General features: G+C 39.4%; 1 protein-coding gene and 1 non-coding gene across 2 annotated transcripts; both read right to left on the bottom strand.

The window, feature by feature from the left end:
* Positions 1 to 1453: 1453 nt before the first annotated feature.
* WDR88 (WD repeat domain 88) lies at positions 1454 to 22896 on the bottom strand. Its single transcript, XM_063333186.1, has 13 exons — positions 22809 to 22896; positions 22076 to 22323; positions 18273 to 18361; positions 16397 to 16460; positions 15763 to 15901; positions 14724 to 14853; positions 12013 to 12197; positions 10177 to 10259; positions 7878 to 7946; positions 7389 to 7481; positions 5947 to 6008; positions 5043 to 5126; positions 1454 to 1592 (listed from the first exon to the last, which is right to left on the bottom strand). The coding sequence occupies exons 1-13, from the start codon at positions 22894 to 22896 to the stop codon at positions 1454 to 1456; spliced, it is 1473 nt and encodes a 490-aa protein (XP_063189256.1).
* TRNAT-AGU (transfer RNA threonine (anticodon AGU)) lies at positions 3267 to 3340 on the bottom strand. Its single transcript has one exon. It is a non-coding gene; the product is annotated as a tRNA-Thr (tRNA).
* Positions 22897 to 23236: the final 340 nt, after the last annotated feature.

Raw genomic sequence — 23236 nt, 5'->3', positions numbered from 1 at the left:
AGATGGAGTCAGCCGGGCGCCTTTTCCCAGAAACACTCCAAATGCGCATCTGTGGAGGCTGCCAGCGCCATTGAGAGGCTTAGCACCAGCATGACCTGACTGCAGAAAGACTGAGCTTTACCCAGAAGAAAAAGAAAAACATGGCTTTAATAATATTGATTTTATCCAAAAGCTCAGAGTGCTTCATACAACATTAATTAACTCTCCCAGCAACTCTGTGAGATCACTAGGTATTATTATAATTTTGCAGAGGGCGAAAGAGATCAAAAGCTAAGAGCAGTGTGTCCAGAGCCCAGGAGCAGCTGAAGAGCCAAAAGTGGCACTCGACTGCAAAAAACCACACAGTCAACATGCACATTTAGCTTAAGTGTTAGTGATTTGTTTAGTAGTTTTAAACTACCTTAGAAACCTATCTTCGTAGAATTTCACATGATAAATAATATAGAAACTTTTGGGCATGACTAGTGTTCTGACATTTTAACAGAGGTTTGTTTTTTTGTCACATCCATTAAAACACTTGCACAATCCCGTTGATGAGTACGTTTCTTGGGTTTCTCACTCAAGCTCTCAATTTAGGAACTGAATATGACCTGTAACAGGAGAACAGCTAAAGGCCTTAATCCCACAAAAACTTTTGTATGGGAATAGTTTCACTGAAGTTAGCTGGACTGACTGAATAGCCCAGCTGACTACTGCAAGGAAAATGGCCAATTTCAATAGGGACAGGCACCACTTTCATTTGTAAACCAGAATCTACCCAAATTTCCTGTTTTGGGACACTCAAAAAACTCAACCTTTCTTGAGACAGCTGAATTTTGCACGCTGTGTAGACAGCGCTTACCCTTCCTCTGTGCAATTGTATGGAAAAGACAAAAGGTAGTGCAAAACGTTGGGAAAAGTGAATGAGGAAGATGGACTTACACAGATGGTGTAAGTGATGAGCAGATGGACTCACACCTTTTTAGGCTGACGTATTACAGTCTGAAAGTATGCAAAGCCCCTCTGCAAGGAAAAGGCTGGTGGCAAATCTTGGAATTAAGTGAACACTGAAATATTGTTACTGTTGGCAGAACGGGCACATCCAAGCAAATTTCACATTGTTGAATTTCTTATTAATGTTGTTACCTAAATAAGAAACATAGCGAATTGTCCAGCACGGCAGGCCCTTCACCCAGGCAGTCTGTGAAAGCTCAGTGCTCAGATGAAGGGATTTCCTGAACACATATTTAAAACATGCAGGTATGAGCAAAAACAAGAAACCTATATGATGTATTTATATATCATTATGCATAAAAACCTATGCCACAGTTCATTCAATTTCTTTAAATACCGGTTTAAAATATTACTTCCCATGTTATGCAGATCACCCTAGAAGTCTGTTACAGAAGCTGGGGCTCCGTGTTTGTGACTAACACATAAAAATACAGAGTCGCTCTTACGGAATCCGGACGAATCATGTCTGTGCTCCTGAACCAACCCAGATTCTGTTTTTGTCCTCCTTCCTCAAATGTTTTGAGGCTTTTTTAGAGTGCCCATGCTGAAGTACACAGTGGCCAGCCCACTCTGGTGCCATCCTGGCCATCATGCCATTCCTGCGGATGCATCAAAAGAGAGTGTTAACGATTTTGATACAAACACCTAGATACACATTATCACCAGCGGCTCTCACCTACAAGATAAAGAACAGAAACGAGATGGAACGTAACAGAGTGACCAGCACATACATATACCCACAATAAAGAGCCCCTCAGTCACCTCTCTCTACTGTGCCAGAGCTGGGAACAAGTTTGGTTACAAACAGCACATGCAAAAACTACCAGAGTATTTGTTTTCCTTTGTTCTTCATTTCAGGCGCTATCTCCTCGTGCACAAAACCTGCAAGCAGAGGAACAGGAAAGACAGAGGAGTCCAGGGAGCGCCGTCCCAGCAGCCAAGGGTTTGGGGAGCTGTGAGGGCACGGATGCGTCTCCCCCACCCATCGCGCAGCCTCAGGCTCCACAGCCAGCCCCCTCCTCCAGAGCAGGGTCTAGTCCTGCGTTCGTGATGGCGGGATTGATTTGACACAAAACTGCTGGGGTTTCTTGATACTAAAATTTCACAGGTCGATGGACCCTGCACTTCATCTGTGGCTCGAAATCAGTGCTAGAGAGTGATGCGATTTGTACCAGCTACAAAGGTCAGAGGAACAGCAGCATCCTCACAAGATTTTTATTTTCAAAACTCTTTTTTCCTGCAGGATACAAACTGCCACTGGTTGAGGTGCAGCAGGAGACCTGGCTGACATTCACTGCAGCTTCTATTCCCCAAATCTTCCTTAATTTGCACTTTCCTACTGTCTCAAACTCTAGTTCTTTTTGTTTTCTTTTAGACAATGCCGATCTATGGGACACTAATCCCAAAATACTCCTAATTTTTAAATAACATATTGGAACTTGCAATTATGTCTTACTTATATTTATCACATATAAAATCCTATCTATGTTGCATTCTTACAGTACACACTACTCAAAGAAAGATTCCTGCAGGTAAATGCTGTAACCAAAGATGCTGATCCTAAACGTTAGACTTACACGTTGCATTTGGGGCTACTGACAGCTCCATCCCACCCACTGCAATTTGGATATGGATCCGAGTCCTGAAAACCCGACCCTCCAAACGCACCTGGGAATCTTTAGATCTGAGAACAGATTCTGCCTTTGTTTACGATAACACAAATTTGGAACTATTTCACTGAGCCTAGCTCACAAGCCTAACAGGGCAGGATTTGGCCCTTGATTTTTAAAGACGTCTAGGAAAACCTTCTGTCCCTCTGCTGTGTCGCTAATCGTGTGGACAGCACTGAGCACTGGTTACAACTTTCATTTGGAAAAGGCAGGCTTTATGCGTCACAAGCAGGTAAGAAGAGGCGAAAGGCAGGTCTGGGTACTGCTGGGTGACAACAGCGCAGCATCAGACACCAAGCCAACAAGCCCTCAGACCGTAAGAGGAAGAAAAAAAGCAAGAATAGTTCCGTTTACCTAACTGAGAGGCTATTGATGATTTGGAGACATGAAAAAAAATGCATTTGAGAGGCGTTTTCTGGGGTAGGGGGTGTAATTTTTGCCGAGCCCGCGTCGGGCAATGCTCTGCCTGAGTGACGGCGCCCCGATTTTTAAGCCCAGAGGAGGTTTTTCTCCTCGAGGACCCCGGCGCGGCCCCTCCCGCCCCAGCAATGGCCAGCGGTAAAACACCGCCCACGGGCAAAAAAAAACGTTATCCGCCCGCACAGGCACCGCTGGGATTCGAACCCAGGATCTCCTGTTTACTAGACAGGCGCTTTAACCAACTAAGCCACGGCGCCGGGCGATAGGCTCAGCCTCCGCGCGACCCAATAGAGCGTTCCGACCCCTGCCGGCCCCGCCACGCCGCACAGCCACCGGGCCCCGCCGGGAGCGGTCAGCGGCTCCGGCCGAGGCTCAGCGGGGCGGGCGCCACCCGCGGCCCAGGGGAAAGGCAGGGCTCCGCCAGGCGCGGTGCTGTGGGCGGCGGTACGGGCTGGCGTTTGCTTGCACCGCACGTGTAGAGACTGAAGGAAAACACATAAATGTCAGCGTTGCAAAAATATACTTAGGCGAGAAAGCTTACAGTTAGGCTCCGGTGCTGCCTCATCCCACAGCGCCTCGATTGCCCAGGGCTCACGGCAGAAGATGCCAAGGGAGGATCAGGCCTCAATTATGTGCCCCAATCATCTACAATGATGCAAAAATTTAACATATGGTGTGCACGTGCACGCAGTGCGTATGTGCTTTATGATGTGTGCACACGCGTCACACCAGAGCGGTGTCACTGCCTGGGCAGACACCCGTGTCCCTACACGCTAAACGACAAGAGGATGTGGGCAGAGAGCCGTCGGAGCTCCCTGCGGGGCTGGCACCACCATGGTGGCCCCTCGGAATGGGCCGCGGGCCCCCGCGGAGCTCGGCCCACAAGCGGGGTGTGGGACAGGACCATGGCGCCGGCCCACCTGCGGCCAGCCTGCGGCCACAGCGCAGCCTGCACGGCACAGAGCCTGCCGTGGCCACTTCACAGGCATCCGAGGCATGTTTACAGCCACACTACAGATGTCATCCCCCAGTAACTCCTCCGGAGGGCACCGACCTGGTCTGCAACAGCCCGACACCTTTCTCCTCAGGCTGGGGCGGGGACTGAGTGAATTAGTCCAACTGTAGGGGTACAAGAGCCAGAAAAAATGCAGATAAATCTCCATCTTATTAATTGTCTGCAATTGCCACATTCTCCACAAACCCTGTGCTGCAAACACGAGCCGAGGGTGCAGGCGAGACCGGCGCGGGCCAAGGTCACACTAACTTGCGTGGCACCAACACCGAACAGGGGACAGCAATGGACAGAAAACAGTAATAAAACTTACTGATCTTACTAAAACCAGAATGTAAGAACTCATTTCTCCTCTTTTTTTTTTTTTCCCCCTCAATTTGGGAAACAGAAAGAGGATTCATTCAAAAGAAAATTTCCAACCTATTCACATTACTAATGCCAAATGAACCAAGCCTCTATAGAGCAACCGCTATTTTTCCTGTTTCAGGGCAAAAAACCGCAGTTTTGATTTTTCCACATGAACACAGTAAAGAAAGAAACAAAGAACACTTTCAACTCTAATATAACATTAATTATTCTAGGACTAATCTTTTCTAACATACAGAAATTGGTGCAGTATTACTAACTAGATTAAAGCCAAATTAATTCAACTGTAAAACACGCATTATTTTATATGATCTGTTTTTTTAAAAAAAACAAACATGAGGAGCATAGACACAGCATTTTCTCTTAGCCCCTGTAACAAAACAATAATATTTAATTAAGGAGTAAAGAGGGGAAAAGAATGCTGGAAAATAATATGATTTATCATCTAATACTATTCAAAGCCATAAATCTGTAAAAAAAAAATCTATTCCCTAGAAATATTTTTCATTTAATCTTGGATTCACGTGTAATTGTTGCTACATAATTCACATAATATAAACAAGGGGAAAAAATCTACCTACTTAGATTTCTTTGTATTCCACAGCTTGACTGCATTCCAGGCTGTCACATGCCCAGTTCCAACTATTTTCCCCGCTTTTAAGTTCCTTTTAGAAAGAAATGTTGAAAAGGTTGAAAACACTATTTTTAGGAAAAAGGCTTCCAAACATTTTGAAACACTTAATCTTTTATTAATTGACATTCTTACATATACTGAATAGCTGTAATCCTCTCAGGGCTGCTCCTAAGAAAGGGTAGACAAAATACCAGGCTCCTGCTGGAGGGAGCCTTTATTACAGGGAACTCATTTGTGCTGCACCGTGTCAGACACGAGCCACAACTTTCTCTCAATGCCTGAAAGCTCCTTTACGGAATTTTTTTAAGGGGTATGGCATAAAGTCAGAAAAAAGTTCACGGACTTATTCAAAAAACTCTTTCTGATGTCCACTGACAGCAAAGATTCTTTGCTTGCCATGGTAAAGAAGAATGGTTTATCTAAAGAACAGAAGGAAACCTGTCAATAATTCACATATTTTCTTCAGTAAATTGAACTTGGAACTAGTGTATTCATTTAAAATTGTTTAAAATTTCCCACAGGACAAGTCAGTCATTCTATTCTCTAGTACGGTACAGCATAAATAAGATTTCTGCTGCTGGGGATTTTATTCTTTACCCAATACATCACAGCTATTTAATGGATTAGTACAATGTATTTTATTATTTGTCATGCAGAATACTATGGTAGAGCAACGTTAGAGGAAAGTCTTGGCTTTATATGTGTATTACATAAAGATGTACAGACACTCCATTTACTCTTAAATGTGTTAACATTCCAAAACTGCTAGATTAATTTAAAGATCAGGAGAAACAGAAGGTGGCATCGGCAAAGTCTGTCTCACTGGAGAAGACAGACGGCAGAACACACACCTGGATATCACTTCAGAGTCACTACGCTGCAGGCATAAGAATGGTTTTTCACATTCTTCACACTGGTGTAAATATAACAAAAAATGGCATTTCAGTTAATCATCTGTGTCAGAGAGATATATATGTACACATATATCCGCCTGATTTTTGAGATGCACCGAGTGCATATAGCTGTCGTAAACTTGACACAGATAGTGCTGCTCAAAACTCGTTCCTGGGAAGAATGGTTTGGAGGTTTTCTCCTGAATAAAACTATATTGTATGTGAACTCCGATTTTATTTTTTTTCAGCTGTTAGCTGTTCTGTCTGGGTGATAATCACTAGGTGGTTTGGGGCTTTTTTTGTTTACTTTTTTTTAACCTGACTGTTATCTGACTAAAGGAGAAATGTATAAAGAAAAAGTAAAAAAAAAAAAAAAAGAAAGGAAAATTGATACATAACAATAATTTTAGATTAACTATGAACCCACTTTAGTAAGTACGAAGTTTTTCTGCTGACAACACACATACTCAGGAAGTTTAACCCACTTCTATCAGAGTCACCATAACATTGATTCCCAGTTTGCTAATTGGGAAACTATTTACAAAAAATGAGACATTTTTCTAGTTGTTTGGTATGCTTTAAGTATTGCTAAAATGCACCAAAAAGATCCTTTCCTGTACCAATTTTATTCTCAAATTTCTGTTAATCAATACTCTTAGGAATGTACACATTTTCACTGCTGGCACATTTACAAAACTTACTTAAAAGCTTAAAAAGCTATACGCTGCTTTAGAGTACCTCCTGTTCATCAAGAATTTCTCATTAAAATATTATAGAAATAATAAAAAAAGTTAGTTCTTTTTCGTGCCATTTCACTTAATGGTTATTGACAAGGGGAAAAATACACACAAGACCTTGCAAATCCACTACCAAAACCAACTGAGAGGCTGCAATAAAAAGCATGTTTCAGTGGCATCAAGCTTGTTAATGTTCTTCTTTCCTAATATCTATTTGTAATTCCTGTTTTAGAAGACAGAATACACGCAACTTTAAAAAGACACTCCTCAGAATTCGTATAAACTGATTTATGTCCAGGAGCACATGAATATTAACTGCCTTGATTTAGTAATACTTCTATATAAGCAGCCAATTACTCTGCGCAAGCACCAGGTGTAGAAAACCAAAATATGTTTGTTTTCAGAAGTACACATATGTGGCTGCTTTCCAAAAACAAAAATGCACCTGTATACGAAAACGGGTGTCCCTACCAAAATAAATTTTAAAAAAAAGTGTTATTACTACATGCCAGTCCCAAAAAAGGATTTGACAATCTTGGCAAATAGAGAACAAACATGATGAGTTTGTGTTCTCAGCCTAGAAATCTGACAGCTTCCCTTTAACATTCAGATTTTCTTTCTGAATAAAGTATGAGGTGTGGTTAAAAAATAAAGCGATAGAACCTGAGCAATTTTTGAGCCTCTTGCTTTTCTGCTTTCTGTCACTGAAGAAATATGATCCATCTTTTCAATATTCCACAATCTCAAAGTAGAATCCTGAGAAAAAGATGCAATTATTTTGAGGTATTTGCATATTACCAAAAGAGTGATTTACATAATCATTTCCATAAGGATGAAAACTCATCAGATGAACCCTCTCAAATATGAGAGCAAAACTCTCTCACATTTAAATATCATGTCTTTGGAAACAACCTTTAGCAATCTTAAAACTGCCTGCACGTTTTAAAATAACCAAAAATAAACATACTTATCAAATTCTTTTACAGATTTTCTGTAATTACTTGAGGTAAATACTGATTACAACTTATCACTTTCATGAACAACTTCACCACTGTTAAATTTCATCAAAAAAAGAAGCTGAAAACAAGGGAGGAAATCTTCACATCTATTTATAAGCCAGCTCCTGAAACCACATGAGGAATTAGTGATTACCTTTGAGGCTGAAAGAATCCATTTCTTGTTTTTGCTAATCGCAACATCTGTCACCCAGTCCCAATGACCCTACGGTAAAGCAAAATTGAACTATAACACAAGGAAAAAACACTTTATTATTTTTATTATAATAAAAAGACTATTTGTACCATAAATCCATTTTGAAATGCAGTGAGAAAACTCTTATCTAGATTACCTCACGTCCAGTCAAGGAAAAAATGTTGCTGTGACGTTCATACTTTCCTACATAAACCTGAAAAGAGTAGCCGTTATGATCTCCGGTTGCCAAACCACCAGCTGTAGCACTCAGGAGAACAACAGCTACACAGTTATAGGTTTGAGCTACATTTAAGCACAGGTCCTTTCTATTTTTGTATAACAGTTTAATAAAGAATTGTAAAGGGCGATTTGACTTCTAATACTCATTACCTAAAAAAATATTGAGGCTGTTTATCACACGATAATGGAGGAAGAGCAGTGGGAACAGACAGCAGCTTCCCCCCATTTTACGGAAGGAAGCCAGTTCTGAGAGCAGGCCAAGCCAAGCAGCTGTAGCCGATATCCTCCTTCCGACAGCACCGCTGATTTGAGGCTAACAGCATTGAGTTGGCATGAGAATAGAAACAGGCTAAAATCTAAAATTAATTATTTATTCATTCCAACTAGGGACGTTATTCAAACAGGAATGGTATTAACAGATGAAATTCCTAGAGTTTAGGAAGGCACGGTGACATTTTGATAGACAAATGCCACACCTGAGAAATACAATAGAAAGATTAACGTATATTTTTCCAGCACAGAATAGTCGTCAAACGTGCATACATAAAATGTGGGATTTATAGCAGAATCTTTAAAACGTGTTTTTAGATTGAGTTATGAGCCCGGAATATAATTATACCAAGGCATGGATACTAAGCTGGAATTCTCCATAGTTACCAAGATATTAGCATTTAAACAGATGCCTTCTTTTTTTATGGGAGACAGTCCGTTACAGTGATTACTGTGAGCTGGGAAATCTGCAGTAGCTGTATTACGTAAAGCCCCGATGCAGGTGAAGAATGTGTACTCTTAGTGCTTAAAAGGTTTAATCAGGACAGTTCCAATTCTGGAGGGCAGGTAAGCTTAATTTAGGGTAACGGGTGAGAGGCACAGGCTTATGAGCTCTCCTGCATGAATATGCTACCTTGAACGCAACAGCAGTTGAAAGCTATTTTTAAGCCCAAGGTTTGGAAGGAAAGTGGGTTTGTTCATGAGGTTTCCTGAGATCTTCCAAGTGGGTTTGTTCATGAGTGTTTTAACTAAGCCTGGAATAGTGTAAGGAAAAAAACAAAGTCCATTAAAATCATATTTTCATAAGATAGGAGAGAGCCAAGCTTGCAAATCTGAACTGTGACATTGCTTGACTTCTGTGAAATTAGTAATTGCAAAATGCATGCACATAGCTTTATGAATACTGTTAATCCTTTTCTTGACCCACGTCTCATCATTAGTTCAAGTCTTGTGGATTGTTTCCACTAAAATAAGAAACCAATGAAGGTATGTTTGCAAAAAATAAAGTCATGATGGCACAAAAAAACCCCAACCTAATGAGCGTTGGACTTTTTTTTGATTTTATGCAGGAATTACTTACTGCGTCAAATTTCGATAGTATTACCATGGCTATGGAAGAAGAGAGGAGTCCTAGCTCTAAGCAGGGATAGCTGAATACTAAATAGCCACCTCATTTACAGAATTGTCCATGCTAAAAAGTACTGTAACATGGTGAACCACTTCCCCGTCACTATAAGCAGTAATGTAAACTACGTAACCTAGGGACTGAGCTCAGCTTGATAACCTCAACACCGATATTTACGTATTATTTTTTTTAATGTTTCCCTTTTACATGTACTGTTTTCTGTGGACATAAGCAAGGATGTAAACATACAGATATACAGAAGAGTGTGGCATTTCAAAATGAATATATGCACTAGCCAGGCTCTTGTTACTTGCTGGAAGAAACTCTCTCCCAAAACGCAGGTACAACTCCATTCAATATAATCCTTAAATGAGTTGTTCATAAAAAGAGAAATGCAATAGCTTATTAACAACTGACTTGACAAAGGTAATATCTTTGTAGCTAATTGTGTAAGAATATACTGCTCTACGAAATTAAATCACACAAATTAGGGATATATTCCTGCCTCTATCTAAAAAGGACGGGCAAGAGTATTTGTAAGATAATGAAATATACAACACTTTTAAATCAGCAATACATTTTACACCTTCTCATCAAACTAGTGACCAAATAAGAGCTTGGTACCTTTAAGCTTAGCTTTTTACAGCCTGCTTCTGTATCCCATATAGCTATAGTTTTGTCATATCCGCCAGACACAACAAGTGATGCTGAAATATAAAATCAGAACACTATATTTTATCTTTGCTTTGTCATGCAGACTAATAAGACAGGCCCCTTCTAGCAGTGAGTCACACTTTGTAAAAAAAAAATATAACAATGAGCTATTAGTCATGCCTTAACAAGATCACAGAAGTTCCTTTTGGCTATTTGTTAATGTTCTTAATTTTTTAAATATTTATACATAAATTTAGCAAACACACAACTGAGTAGAAAAAAAAAACCATACATGAAAATTTTGTTGACTTAGAAAATTAAGGAGATACCTTGTTTAAAAATGAAAATATAGAAAATACTTTTAGAATTGTTAGGTCAGCTGTGAATAAAAACAAAAAGTAGAGTTTCATGTGGAAAGCATGCTTTCAGATTCCAATATTCATAGGCCTGTCTGCATTTGCATGTCTTCAAGCCACAGGTACATTTTTCTCCAGAGCTGCTATTTATTTATTTATTGAGTTGCCTAACACAGAAGGCAGTTTGGGTACGACTGCAGATTAACCCGCTGTCAGCAGTTCAGGAGTCATCTCTACTGGCGTATTCAGATGTGAAGTTGCAAGAGAAAACAGCCAATTAGATCACAATGTACAGAAATTCGTATTAGTCCATCCAAGTGAAGAGAAGCTGATTCAGTGCAGCAGGAGTTTGCAGTAACACTAATTTCATGTTGTGGGGGCACTAGGAGTTGTCTATGATCTAATGAAAAGTCATTGAACTAGGGCAGTAAGAAATAGCTCCCCACTCCCTCCACTCAGATGTAGGTAAACTGGAGAGTCTGTTTCTTCCTCCTGTTCTCCTCCTATTCATCCAAGCATTAAGGAGACATCAAGTTCTAGGTGCCAAATTGTCTTGCTCTAAACTCATAAATATCATCTACTTTGAACATGTGTCGTGGTTTAGCCTCAGACGGCAACAAAGAACCACGTGCCGCTCGCTCGGGCCTTCCTAATACAGGAAGAATCAGAAGAAAAGGCAAGACTCTTGGGTTGAGACAAAGGCAGTTTAACAGGACAGCAAAGGGAACAGGCAAACAACAACAATAACACGGACAGAGGCATATACAAACACGATTACGGGACCGACGCTCCCCGCCGCTCAACCGGACCCAGGACGCCCCAGCCCGCTCCAAGCAGCGACTTCCTGCCCCCTCCCCCGGCAGCTCAGGGTGGGCATGGCTCACATGGCATGGAATACCAGGAAAAATTAACCCTATCCCCGCCGGAACCAGGACAACATGGTAGTTTGCGTGCCCATCAGTGTAGCTGAGAACATCCACGAAGTTCTCCAGAAGTACATTACTACCATATGGTGTTTGGGCTGTGAAGTAACATTACTTTTGGGGATACTAGCACAAAGATACACATCTTCCTAATTATTACAGATCAGCACAGTATTTACTGAACATCTTTTTTCAACTAAATAATGTTAGGAGAATATCCACAAGTGCTAAATTAATCTTCTAACATCATATTGTATTGTGCTTTTATTCCCTTACGGTCTTTTTATTGTATCTCTTGATGGGTATATCAATTAAACAAGTGTTCAGTTGCCTGGTTAAGACAGAACACAGACCATCAACTTTAATTTACTTATTTATATGGACATCAGTTTCTCATAATTAAACATGTTATCTTGGAAATGATGAATTGGTTACCTACATGATTAGAGTGGTCACTTGTGGCTCATCTGAGATGTCCTATACATAGCTATTGAGATACATCATGCACTCGTATTAAGATAACTCACCATCTTGGCTAAAAAGGCAGGAACTAACAGAACCCTCGTGTCCTTGGCTCAAGGAAACGGGTTCATGACACTGAAATTCTCCTGTCTTTATGTCCCATATTTTTAAGCTTCTGTCCCAGGATGCTGTGCACAAGTAATGACCATCAGAGGTAAAGCAGCAATCTGAGATAGCGTTGCTGTGTCCCCTGAAACACAGATGAAAAACACAGGAAGAGCAAGTTGGTTTTTTTTTTTGGTAACCATTACAAAAATCTCCCGAAGAGCCTCCTGCAACATTGAGCACCCTGTCGCCATCCAGTAAAGCACCATCAGCACGTTCTGAATTTTAACCACATGAACAGTTCTGTGAAATCTCTGGACACAACCTCACAGCCAGCAGCAGCAAGGGCTTAAACCCCTTATTGGTTTGGGTCATTTTGCAGGACTGAACCCCAGCTGTTAAGTGACAAGTGACCAGCTTTTTTTTTTGTTGTTGTTGTTGAGTGCAGCTTAACAAGAAAATGTTCAGCAGCTAAAACACAACCACATTTTACTAAAAGCAAGTTACCAAAAAAGCCATCCATTTTTCATTAAATAAATCCCATGCATCCATCTCAGCATGTAAGTTTCAACTTAAACATTAAGAGGAAAAAATTAAACAATTCTATATTAAAGTCCAGTTTTGAAAGCAGCGATACCCATCAGATAAGAAATCTGGACGTTCCAGAACTGGGCGAGGACTCTAGTGCTTCCTGAAATCTACAGCGAGGAAAGGATTATGAGCATCTCTTACAGGAAACAATGCTGTAGTCACTGCAATTTAGAAGCAACAATACAATCTTCCAGATTGAATTTCCCATCCAAAGTAATTCCTAATCCCTCAAAGAAAATTTTATTACAGTGTTTAAAGGCAGACTCTCTCTCTGATTATTGTTTTAAGAATTCAAAGCTAAATTGGTTGAGTTTATTTAAAGACACTGATATTTTTAATGGCTGATTGGACATGTCTATTGTTGCATACTTCCTTCTTAAAATGATAACAATATCCTAAATTGACATAATGTTTTTACGGTATTACAGACTTTAGCGAGAGATATAAGAGTTTAGCACGTGAAAGCTCAGGAGATCATACCGAGCCAGGCTTCTGGCACCGGGCACAACCTTCTCCAAAAGCATATAAGGAAAAATGATCTGGAAAAAACACCTCTGTACTCGGAGAACGGCCATAACTGGTTCACTGTGAAAATGAAAGTACATATTGAGCTGGGGTTCACAGCATCTGTCCTGAATCCAGTCCTGTTTCATGCTTCCATTAACAATATAGATAATAAGGTAAAGAGTATAGCTATGAAATGAAGCCAAAGAGGGTCTGCAGTTATACAAGGGAGAAGATTAAATTTCAAAATTATCTTCACAAATTGAAGAAATTATCAAGAAACTAAAAGGGTTAATAGTCTCTATAGGAAACAATGCTGTCGTCACTGCAGTTTACAAGAGTCTTTAATCAATTATCTAACAGGCGTGCTGCCTGATCAGGTCAATTTTGTCAAGTCTGACATTCTGTAGTAACATAGAAATAATCAGCTGCACAGATAAGGGGTGGGAACAATGGACTACATCACAGTTCTGCAAAAAAAGGATGCAACAAATATTGACTCCTCTTCACCATCATGCTGTCAAAAAAAGAGTAGAATTCATCCCAGGATGTATGAACAGAGGCACATCCACAGAGAAGCATGCAATATTAATAAATTTCCATTTTTTTCCAGTTAGAAGGAATACTGTTTACATTACAGGGCCATAAAATTCAAGCAGAATGTGGGCCAGTTGGAAAGATCTCGGAGATCAGCAACAAGAATGGTCAGTAAAATAGGAAATAATAACTAAATACTAAATTAATAAGGATAGTTTAATCTACTGAAAAGATGACTTGACAGATATAATAGAAGTTCTTGGATATATACAAAAACGTAGAAGAAAACAAGGGAATAATATGATCTCCATGTCTGCAGTGGATCTAAACAGAAACGTGAGCTTAAGCTGCAGCCAAAATAGTCCACCTTAGGAAAACCTTTCTCATGATCACCACAGTGAGGCATCGGAACAGATGGTTTGGAAGCCTGTGAGGTCTCCTCTGGAGCTCACGAGAAGCAGAGCGGATCATCCTGAGGTTGCTATGAGGCCCATGAATTTTATGATCTGGTTGCAGTGCAAAGCCTAATTATCACAAAATATTCTGTAAGAACTCTTGATTAATTATCAGTTCCCAACATCTAGATATATTTTCTCCTTTTCCTCTGTATTATTTTTGCTTCACTCCATAATGTTTTTAAAGACTTCACTATTATAAATATTTTATCTCCTCGTTCATCAATGATTACACATTTTTACTAATTAGTAGAAATGAGAATGTGAAGTTTACACTGCAGTACCATATTGCATATGCTATCTTCTGCCTCTATGTATACCCAAGAACCTAGAAGCTCTAAAAAAAATATTACTAGAAATGCTTACAGTCATCAAAATACTATTTTTCAATTATTTGCAGCAGGAAGTTCGAGTAGAACATTTTATTCACACTTTCTATATGTGTCATTTGCTTGCATGTTACTTTATTAAGTTCAACAATTATTGTTCATTTTCTCTAGTACAAATCTTAGCATAAATTTCACTGGTAATTGTAAAAGAAACAAATAATGCCATGCATAATTAACTATAGTATTGTTTCTTACTCATTAATTGTAATCGAGGTGGATCGTGTTGTCATATCCCATAGCTTTATGGTCTTATCGTACGATACTGAAGTCACTCTTTGGTTATCAGGGTGAAAACAACATCTTGTGATTGTACTTTTGTGATGACCTACCCAAAAAGCACCAAGTGAGACTATTAGTTATTTTGAATAATTACATCTGGATCTCAGAACACAGGTCTGAAAGGCAGAATTACCCATAAGATCTACACATCAGTTTCCAAAACGCTGTCATTTCCAAATTGCTGTTTCAGTGGCTAGGACAGCTCTCAGCGAGAGGAAGGCCTCATCGTTAGTGCAGACAGTATGAAATACGAACCTGTACCCAGGTGCTCAACATTCAGTTAATGTAAATCCACATGCTGCCCTGTAGTAACTTATTTCTCCGCTCCATTCCTGCAAAAAAGTCTGGAAGTGTGGCCCCATAATGCCAATGACAGTTAACTGCTCAGACTCTTAGGGAGCACTTAAGCAGGTAATTATTCTTTAAGAATGCAAATAGCTACATTAAAATAATGTAAACAAAATATGTCCTGATAGTGTCACCTAACAGAAGCAGTTCTAATGAAGCTATTTCAATCCATTTGTTGCACTTTTTATTTTTAAATGCAAATGATTTTACCACCAGGCTCTGATTCACAGGAGCACGTTAAGCATAGGCTAATTTAACATTTGTAAGACTGCTCATATATTTAGAAGCTGATTCTGCAGGAACGGCAAACTCCCTGACCTGCAGTCCCGATTGGAAGCTTCCTGGGACTGAGGTCTCACTAGTGAAATTACCTTCAAAGGGAAAGTATGTTTCAAAAAAGAATCACCGTTGGTCTAATTTTGGCCCATTATCTCCTTTTTATAAACCTATTCTAAGAAATACTGGATTTAATGTCTTACAGATAACTTTCTTTTGCCTTTCCGAAGTAAGGATATTTGAACTGAATTAATTCATTTTCTCAATTTTTCATAAGAAATAAAAAAAAATAAAAGCTGCATAAACAAGATGTAAAAGTGATAAATCTTACCTTGGATACGTGACACTACTGTTGCACTTTCTGCATCAAAAACATATATGGTATTTTCTTTCTCTGAACCAGATATCACATATCTACCATCACAAGAAATATTACATGAAGTTACAATGCCTTCATGTTCTACTGTCCACTAAAGAGAAAACAGAAGGTTTTAGAAACATGCTTGAGGGTCAGAGACAGTTTTACAGCAGACTTTCTATAACCTGTAAGCAGATTCAGATATTACTGAATTTTGATATAACTGTGTTTTGGTGAAAGCTGATAGATGTCTTTATATCCAATTTTTCTATTTTTGCATTAGCAATAAATTTAAAATCAGACAAAGCCACCCTGCTCAAATCCTAAAATGATAATTTAATCAATCTTAAACGTATCTTCTGAGAAAGGATATTATTATCATACCTATTTGTACGTGAAATAACTGAGAAATGTTCATCAAGAGACTTATCCAAGATCAAGCAATTATCACTACCAAAACTAGAACTAAAAATCAAGCCTACCAACCCTAAGTATATTGTATTGTCCTACGAAAGAATGTTTTGTTTTCTTATTTTTCAATAACAAAGCAATAAATCTGAATTTTACAGTTGTACCTTCTGCAAGATGCATTCAAAAGGATACATACAAGCATTTTTCCTGTTTCCATATCCCAAGCCTTGACAGTGTTATCATATGATGATGTTACCACTCTAAAAATGATGTTAATGAAAACAGCAATCAATGTTTTCACTTAAAAGAATGACAACATTTAATGACAACATTTAATTCTATCAATGATTTGACATCCTCCCCCCCACTAATTTAAAATAGATATTTAGGGTCCACAGCAAAAATTATTGCATAGCTTAGCTGAAAAGAGGATTATTTACATTTCAGACAGAAACTAATAATAAAAATGTCACATGTGTAATTTTCAGTGCAAGCAGTCAACTCAATTTAATTTCATCCATTACAATATATTTAATCATTTCTAACGTTAGAATAGTTTTAAAGCCATTATCATGTCTTTTCTTTAATGAATGTGAAGTGTTCTTGTCAGTAGGGTTTTTCGGATTTTCAGTGGTTATGTTGCTGGGTAACCCTCTACCACAAACACGGCTCTGCACAAACACAAAGCCACATTAGACAACAAAGCTATTCAATAAAGTTTACTAAAACTGGCAGGTTTCCATGAAATGGGAAGTCAAATAGTTTTCCCTCACATAGTTTTATTAAAATATTCCTGTATACCTAAAGTAATATTTATATTGAAAGTCACTAGATATGACAAATATTTTTAGCACTATTTCGACTTTTTATTTTGATGAAGTTCATAAACTGTCACTTTTAGGCATTTTGCCTAAGAAACTCAATGCATTCATATCCTAACAACTAAAAATACAATTATATTATTAAAATATTTTTATTTTCCCCGTATGTGTATACTTCCTGCAACCAAAACAATCTCTGCTCCTAAACAGAAACACGTAATGCAAAAGACCACATGAAGTTTCTGAACTGGTAGCATTTTTGATTGGAAAGTGGTTTCCAGGGCCATATACAATGGCATTTTACTTGCTATTTAGCGATTTTCAAGAATATACAGAATTGCCATAGGGAGCGTAGTATGTGTACTATCCAGTGATAAAAAAACTAATCTGTCAACTCTACAGTTTGATAAAAAATTACTTGAACTATGACCTAATGATAAAATATGCCAGGAACAGTACCCCTAGAGGCACTGCATGACCTACTTAACTGAATGTTAATATATGCTGCAGTTGTTTTAATTACTATGTCCACAGATTGACACTGGCTTAGGATGCATTTCTTCTTTAATTGACAAGACAGGCTTAATGGAAAGGCTATAGAATATTAATAAACAATACAGACAGAAGAGATCCTTTATGAAGGTATAAATCTCACTGACAGAAAGAACCCCCGAACCTTGCCTAATTCCATGTTGTTCTTTTATACAAGTCATATATATTTATATATCCCCTTCAGAACATTTGGCAAAGATAGACTTCCAGCACCATATAACTCAAGAACAGTATTAGACAAGTCCTTTGCCGTAAAAGACGCCATAATCTATTAGACTATTCCAACACTCAATTTAGACAATAAAGAGATTCGTGTTTAATTCAGCAGACATCGTATGCAAAGCATAAAAGATTTAAGAGCTCCTGTGCAAACTGTAGATCAGAACACGGTGAGATTTATGGTAGTTCATGTGGATGAAGGAGTCTGGCAGTAAACGGTCTGCTAGCAGAGTATGGACAGCATAAATGAGTGCAAGGATGGAGAGTGGAAAAGTAGCAGTGTATGGGGGAAGGGAGATGTAAGAGAAAATTATAACAGAACGACTTACTATGCAGCACAAAAGTAGTTTGCCAAGTTAGGAAACCATAGTAAGGATTGAAAAAGTAACTTATTTGTACTGTTTCCACGTGCACTGAAATTGAACCTTGAAATCACAAAACCATCACTTTTTTTAATAAATTAAGATAGAAAATGGTCACCTTCTGTCATCAGGAGTCAAGTTGCACTCAGAAATTGGGGCGGTGTGTTCTTCTTCAAAAACTTGAATAGGAAAACCTCTATCAACATCCTTGAATAAATCCAAATGAGTTTGATTAAGAAGTGCTTTGCTAAATTGTAAAAAAATACAAAGCATCACAAAATAAGGGAAAACAAAACTTGTGAAATCAGTAAAGTTAGTCTTGCTTTAGTTACTCTTACAATCTCAGACTCTCTATTCCTTCTTTTCAAGACTGACTGAAACACAGTTCTTCATCTGTCGTACCCAGACTTGTATTTATCTCCTTCCCATCACAATAGTTTTAACCAGAAATTTCTTGAAAAGAGTTCCCCTTAGACTCTCACATCCACGCCGATACCTAAATCCTGGCAAGTGTGTCTTCATAACCAAATATATAGCTTCCCATTTTCATTCACATTGTTAAAACTCATGCTCTCAAGGCCTGCCATCCCCGTATCAATGACTGCAACACCATTTTTTTCACAAATGCACTCTCCCCATGTGCAGTGCTTTTCCACAGATTTCCCTCTAGTGTCCACATAATGTCATTGTCTGTGTTCCTTCACTGATTCCTCGTTCTCAGTCACAAATACAAGCCTCTTGTCTTCAAATATAAAGCTCTGTGATTTATTCCAGACATTATCTCCCTTCTGCCCCACCTTTGATGCCAGCCTTTGTCACTCAGTTGTTACATTTTCAAAATTTTTGAGTTCCCCTTTGCTGTCCTTCGTGTTTTGAAGGAGTCACCTATAAATAACTGGAAATCTTTCTTGTAATACAAAATCCCACGTAAATGCCTGTTTTGTGACTCCTACAACAGCAGATTGCTGCAGTGCTGAGATGATGAGCCATACTGCATTACTGGCTTATCATAGAATCGTTTAGGTTGGAAAAGTCCCTTAAGATCATCAAGTCCAACTGTTAACCTAGCACAGACAAAACCACCACTAAACCATGTCACCACGTGCCACATCTACCCATCTTTTAAATACCTCCAGGGATGGTGACTCCACCACTTCCCCGGGCAACCTGTTCCAATGCTTGAATACCCTTTCAGTCAAGAAATTTTTTCTAATATTCAATCTAAACCTCCCCTGGTGCAACTTCAGACTATTGTATTTCTCTATCAGCTTCTATCTATCTACTTAGTCTGTTACACAGAGTTTTAAGTGATTTCAGGAAGGGACTATATTTTTGTCATATGTAACGCTCAAAGCATAGTGTAGTCCTAACCCATGAGTAAAGCCTTGAAGTTCTTTAGTAATACAAATAAAAATACGAATCAAGTTTTACAAATGGATCATGGTGCCCAATTGTGAACATCAAAACAAAAAACCCCCAGGAGGACTGCTGACATGCAGAGTAACTCACAGATCAAAAGTATCAGAGGATCAGTTATCATACGGTTATCTAGGTAAATAATCTTTTATTTCCACAATTAACACAATTATTGCTATTACATTTTTGTTTGCCTAAGTACCAAGAGGTTTTAGAATCAGTCTGGAAGCAGGCAACATAAACTCCCTTCATGGTGTGTGTGTTCTTTTATTTGTCTTAAATATGAAAATAAAATCTTGCACCCCTGACTACTCCTCTCCTTTTTAACATCAACTATCAAATCTCAGATCTAGAGCTGCTTCCTGACAAGGACTTTCTGAAGGAGCGATCCTGCTAACTTGGCAGCTCTTGGTAACAGACAAAACTGGAGTGAAAGCAAATTTATTTTACACTTTTTCACTTATTTTCTGAATGTGTGTCAACACATTACAGGCCTAACAACTGACATTACAATCTTTAGGAATGTCCCTAAGACTGAAGGGGAAAAAAACCCCAAACAGATCAAAAAGTTACCATATGTTCTTGTTCTATTTTTCTGAGTCAAAAAAAGCCTTGTAGTCACAACTGCCCTTCTAGACTTATCTAGTCTATTAATCATAGAATCATAGAATCTTCATGGTTGGAAAGGACCTTTGACATCATTGAGTCCAACCATACACCCACACACACAAAAAAACCCAAACAAACAAACTGTCAGTGAGATACTGTCTGTTCTCAAGAGGGACTTCAAATGCTTTCTCAGTACACTCAATTATTTCATATCTACTCTTTCCAAGGAAAAAAAATACAAAAAAAATATAGAGAACCCCAAAGTGAAATCATCAGGGCTGGCCTAGCCCCACGCGGCCGAGTCCTCCGTGCTCTCCTGAATTCTAATTGCTTCAGCTGTTCCAGCAGAGGAGGAAATCAGGCTTGTCCAGACAAAATTCACCTTACCTAAATAAACGAACATAATCCTGCCTATACATTGCTGTCAGAAAGTTCCCAATACTCAGGCACTAACACTTTTAAATAGATTCTGAAAAATAAGTATTGTTCAAAAAGTGCTGAGTAAGTCTTTCTTATAAAAAATTGTAAAGATAGAATTTCTTAGACAGATTAACCCTTCCACACTTCAGGCAAGTGGCAGATCATAGCCTTTACAGAAAAAAGAACATTCATGGATCTACTGGGCTTAAAAACAATTAATCGATTATCTTCTTATTTTCGGGTCTTGATTTCAGTTTACTTACATGTAAGACAGCTGAATAACATTTCACTGAAGACAGAAAAATACAAGTTCCAGGTCTGAGTTCAGACAAAGCAGAAAAGTTTGGAACTGTCAAACTGAGAGTTATTAAACTGTAAATATCATGACTAACACACTGAGATACTTATTTCTCCTGTCTACAATATTTGCTTAAGATCTCCACATGTCTGTTTATTTTGGAACTGATCATGGAAAGCTGGGACTTTTTTCATTCTACACTGCCTGATTTCTTGGATCTAGCCATCCAGAGCTCCTGGATAACATAATGGTGCTAACCTGAAAATTGCCTGGGCCTTCTACACTTTTGGGCTTTTTGGCTTTTTTTCAGTACATTCAAAAAAGGGTTCGGATTATGGTGGAAACCTAGTACTGCACTGGTAATCAGCCATCCCTTTAGATCCTTTATAAAATTATTTCATCTGTATTCGTATCATATTAAGGCATTACTACAACTCATTACCAATTCTTGAATCAAGACACGACTGTTTAATACACACCAGATCTCAGTCCCCACAATCTGTTTAGCACAGCTACATTGTCATTTGCTTCCATGAAATTCAAGGGTTCACATAACCATACGCATCCAAGCTATATTATAGACTAAATTTAGATGTGATCACCCGGAATCCATACACTTCCACAGTTCACATCCCACAACCGCCCTCTGCCCAGGCTGGCTGGAATTTTAGGGAAAGCCGAGCTAACTACGCAAAACTTGGAGGAGCAAGAAAATAAAGAGTGCAAATCAAGATTTAAATAAAAGGAAAAAAGCAGGCACCAAGTATGAAAACCCCATGGCCATGCTGATAACAACCACGTGATCCCTAACTTCTACTTCTCCACAAACAGCCACATACATAAGTCAGAGAAAGGAGCTTTCAGCCGAAAAAAAGGTAAGCTTTGTGTATCAACTTACAGTTTTAAAATATTAATAAAATAGAGCTCTGATTCACTGTATGCTAAATGTGCTTACAAGGGGTCACCCTTTAACATCAAAGATATCTTCAAAGTATAAAATAGGAGTTTTACTATTTATTTGTGACTGCAAAAACATTAACAGCTGCTATTTTCAAACTTGAGTAAAATATCTCCAGAGGGCTCCTTGATGATTAAGTCAATCTTCATGCCTATATAACATTCCTTGTTTGATTTCAGCTGTATTTTTTTAATTTGTTGTTGTTGCACTCATAACATACCCAGAGCTTCACTGTTCTGTCATAAGAGCACGAAAGTATTTTTGTGTCTTCAAAGCAAAAATGGCAGGAGCTCACAGTATCACTGTGTCCTCTCAGAATTTCAAAATGGATCTGCGAAGGAACAGAGCAAAGTTTAGGAATATTTTCCCTTGAAATTATTTTTGGCGGCTTAGTCCATGAGGGGGAGTATGAGAGCAATAACCGGAGCTGAATAAAAATTCTAAGTTCCACTTGTCCGAGAACAGTTCACGTCCTCTCCTTGGTACTAGCATGGCACAAGTTTACCAAACCTCATTGAGAAAAAAAGGTTGACGGATACGGATTTTAGTTTTATTTTTCTGGAGGGGAAGGAGGTTTGCTTTGGTTTGCCAATTCTTCTTCCTCTCACGAAAAGTAACATTTATCTTTAAATCTCATGAAGTCTGTCTCCGGTCCTTCAAAGACTTGTTTCCCTGACTGGCCCAGCGCAGGGCAGCACATCAAGCTCTTAGACCACACGTTTTAGACAAGACCGTTTCAGATTTTGTCAAAGACGTTTTGAGAAGGCTTTTCCTCAGTCATTTAGGAGTTTGCTGATGGCTGCCCGGCAGGCTTTTGTGTGACCAGGGCGAACAAAAAGATCATCTGCCGCCAGCATTAACCACAGGTGACAGAGCGCTTCCCCCCCCCCACCCCCAGCTTTCCGCAGCCCCGGCCTCCCCCGGCCCTCCCCGCCCGCCGAGGCCAGGCTCGCCCGTCCCTGCGCCGTCGGATCGCGGTCGTCCCAGCGCCCCTGGGCCAGGGACGGCTCCGGCGGCGGCCGCGGAGCCCGGAGCCGCCATGGGCCCCTCCCCGCCGCCATGGGCCGTGCGTGCCCCCTCACGCGGCCGCTACGTCCTGCACCGCCCCACCGACGGGACCCCGGGTTCGATCCCCGGGCGGGGCGGGGAGGGGAGCAGCGCCCGGAAGCAGTGGCTTCCCTTACGGTAATGCAGGCGACCTCGAGGCCAAATTTCTTATTTTTCCTTCCCTCACTCAAGTTTTCCTGTTGACTTTGCATTTAAACGCGCACGATCTGTGTCAACACGAGGCTATTGTGTAACCTTGCTGATACCAAGAGTTGTGACAACGCTGTGGCTACTGAAAAACACGTTAAATCAGAGCACTGCCATCTACAACAGT

The sequence above is a fragment of the Chroicocephalus ridibundus genome, chromosome 4 (assembly GCF_963924245.1).
Source record: "Chroicocephalus ridibundus chromosome 4, bChrRid1.1, whole genome shotgun sequence".
NCBI classification, from domain to species: Eukaryota; Metazoa; Chordata; class Aves; order Charadriiformes; family Laridae; genus Chroicocephalus; species Chroicocephalus ridibundus.
This window is presented reverse-complemented; position numbering and strand designations above follow the sequence as displayed.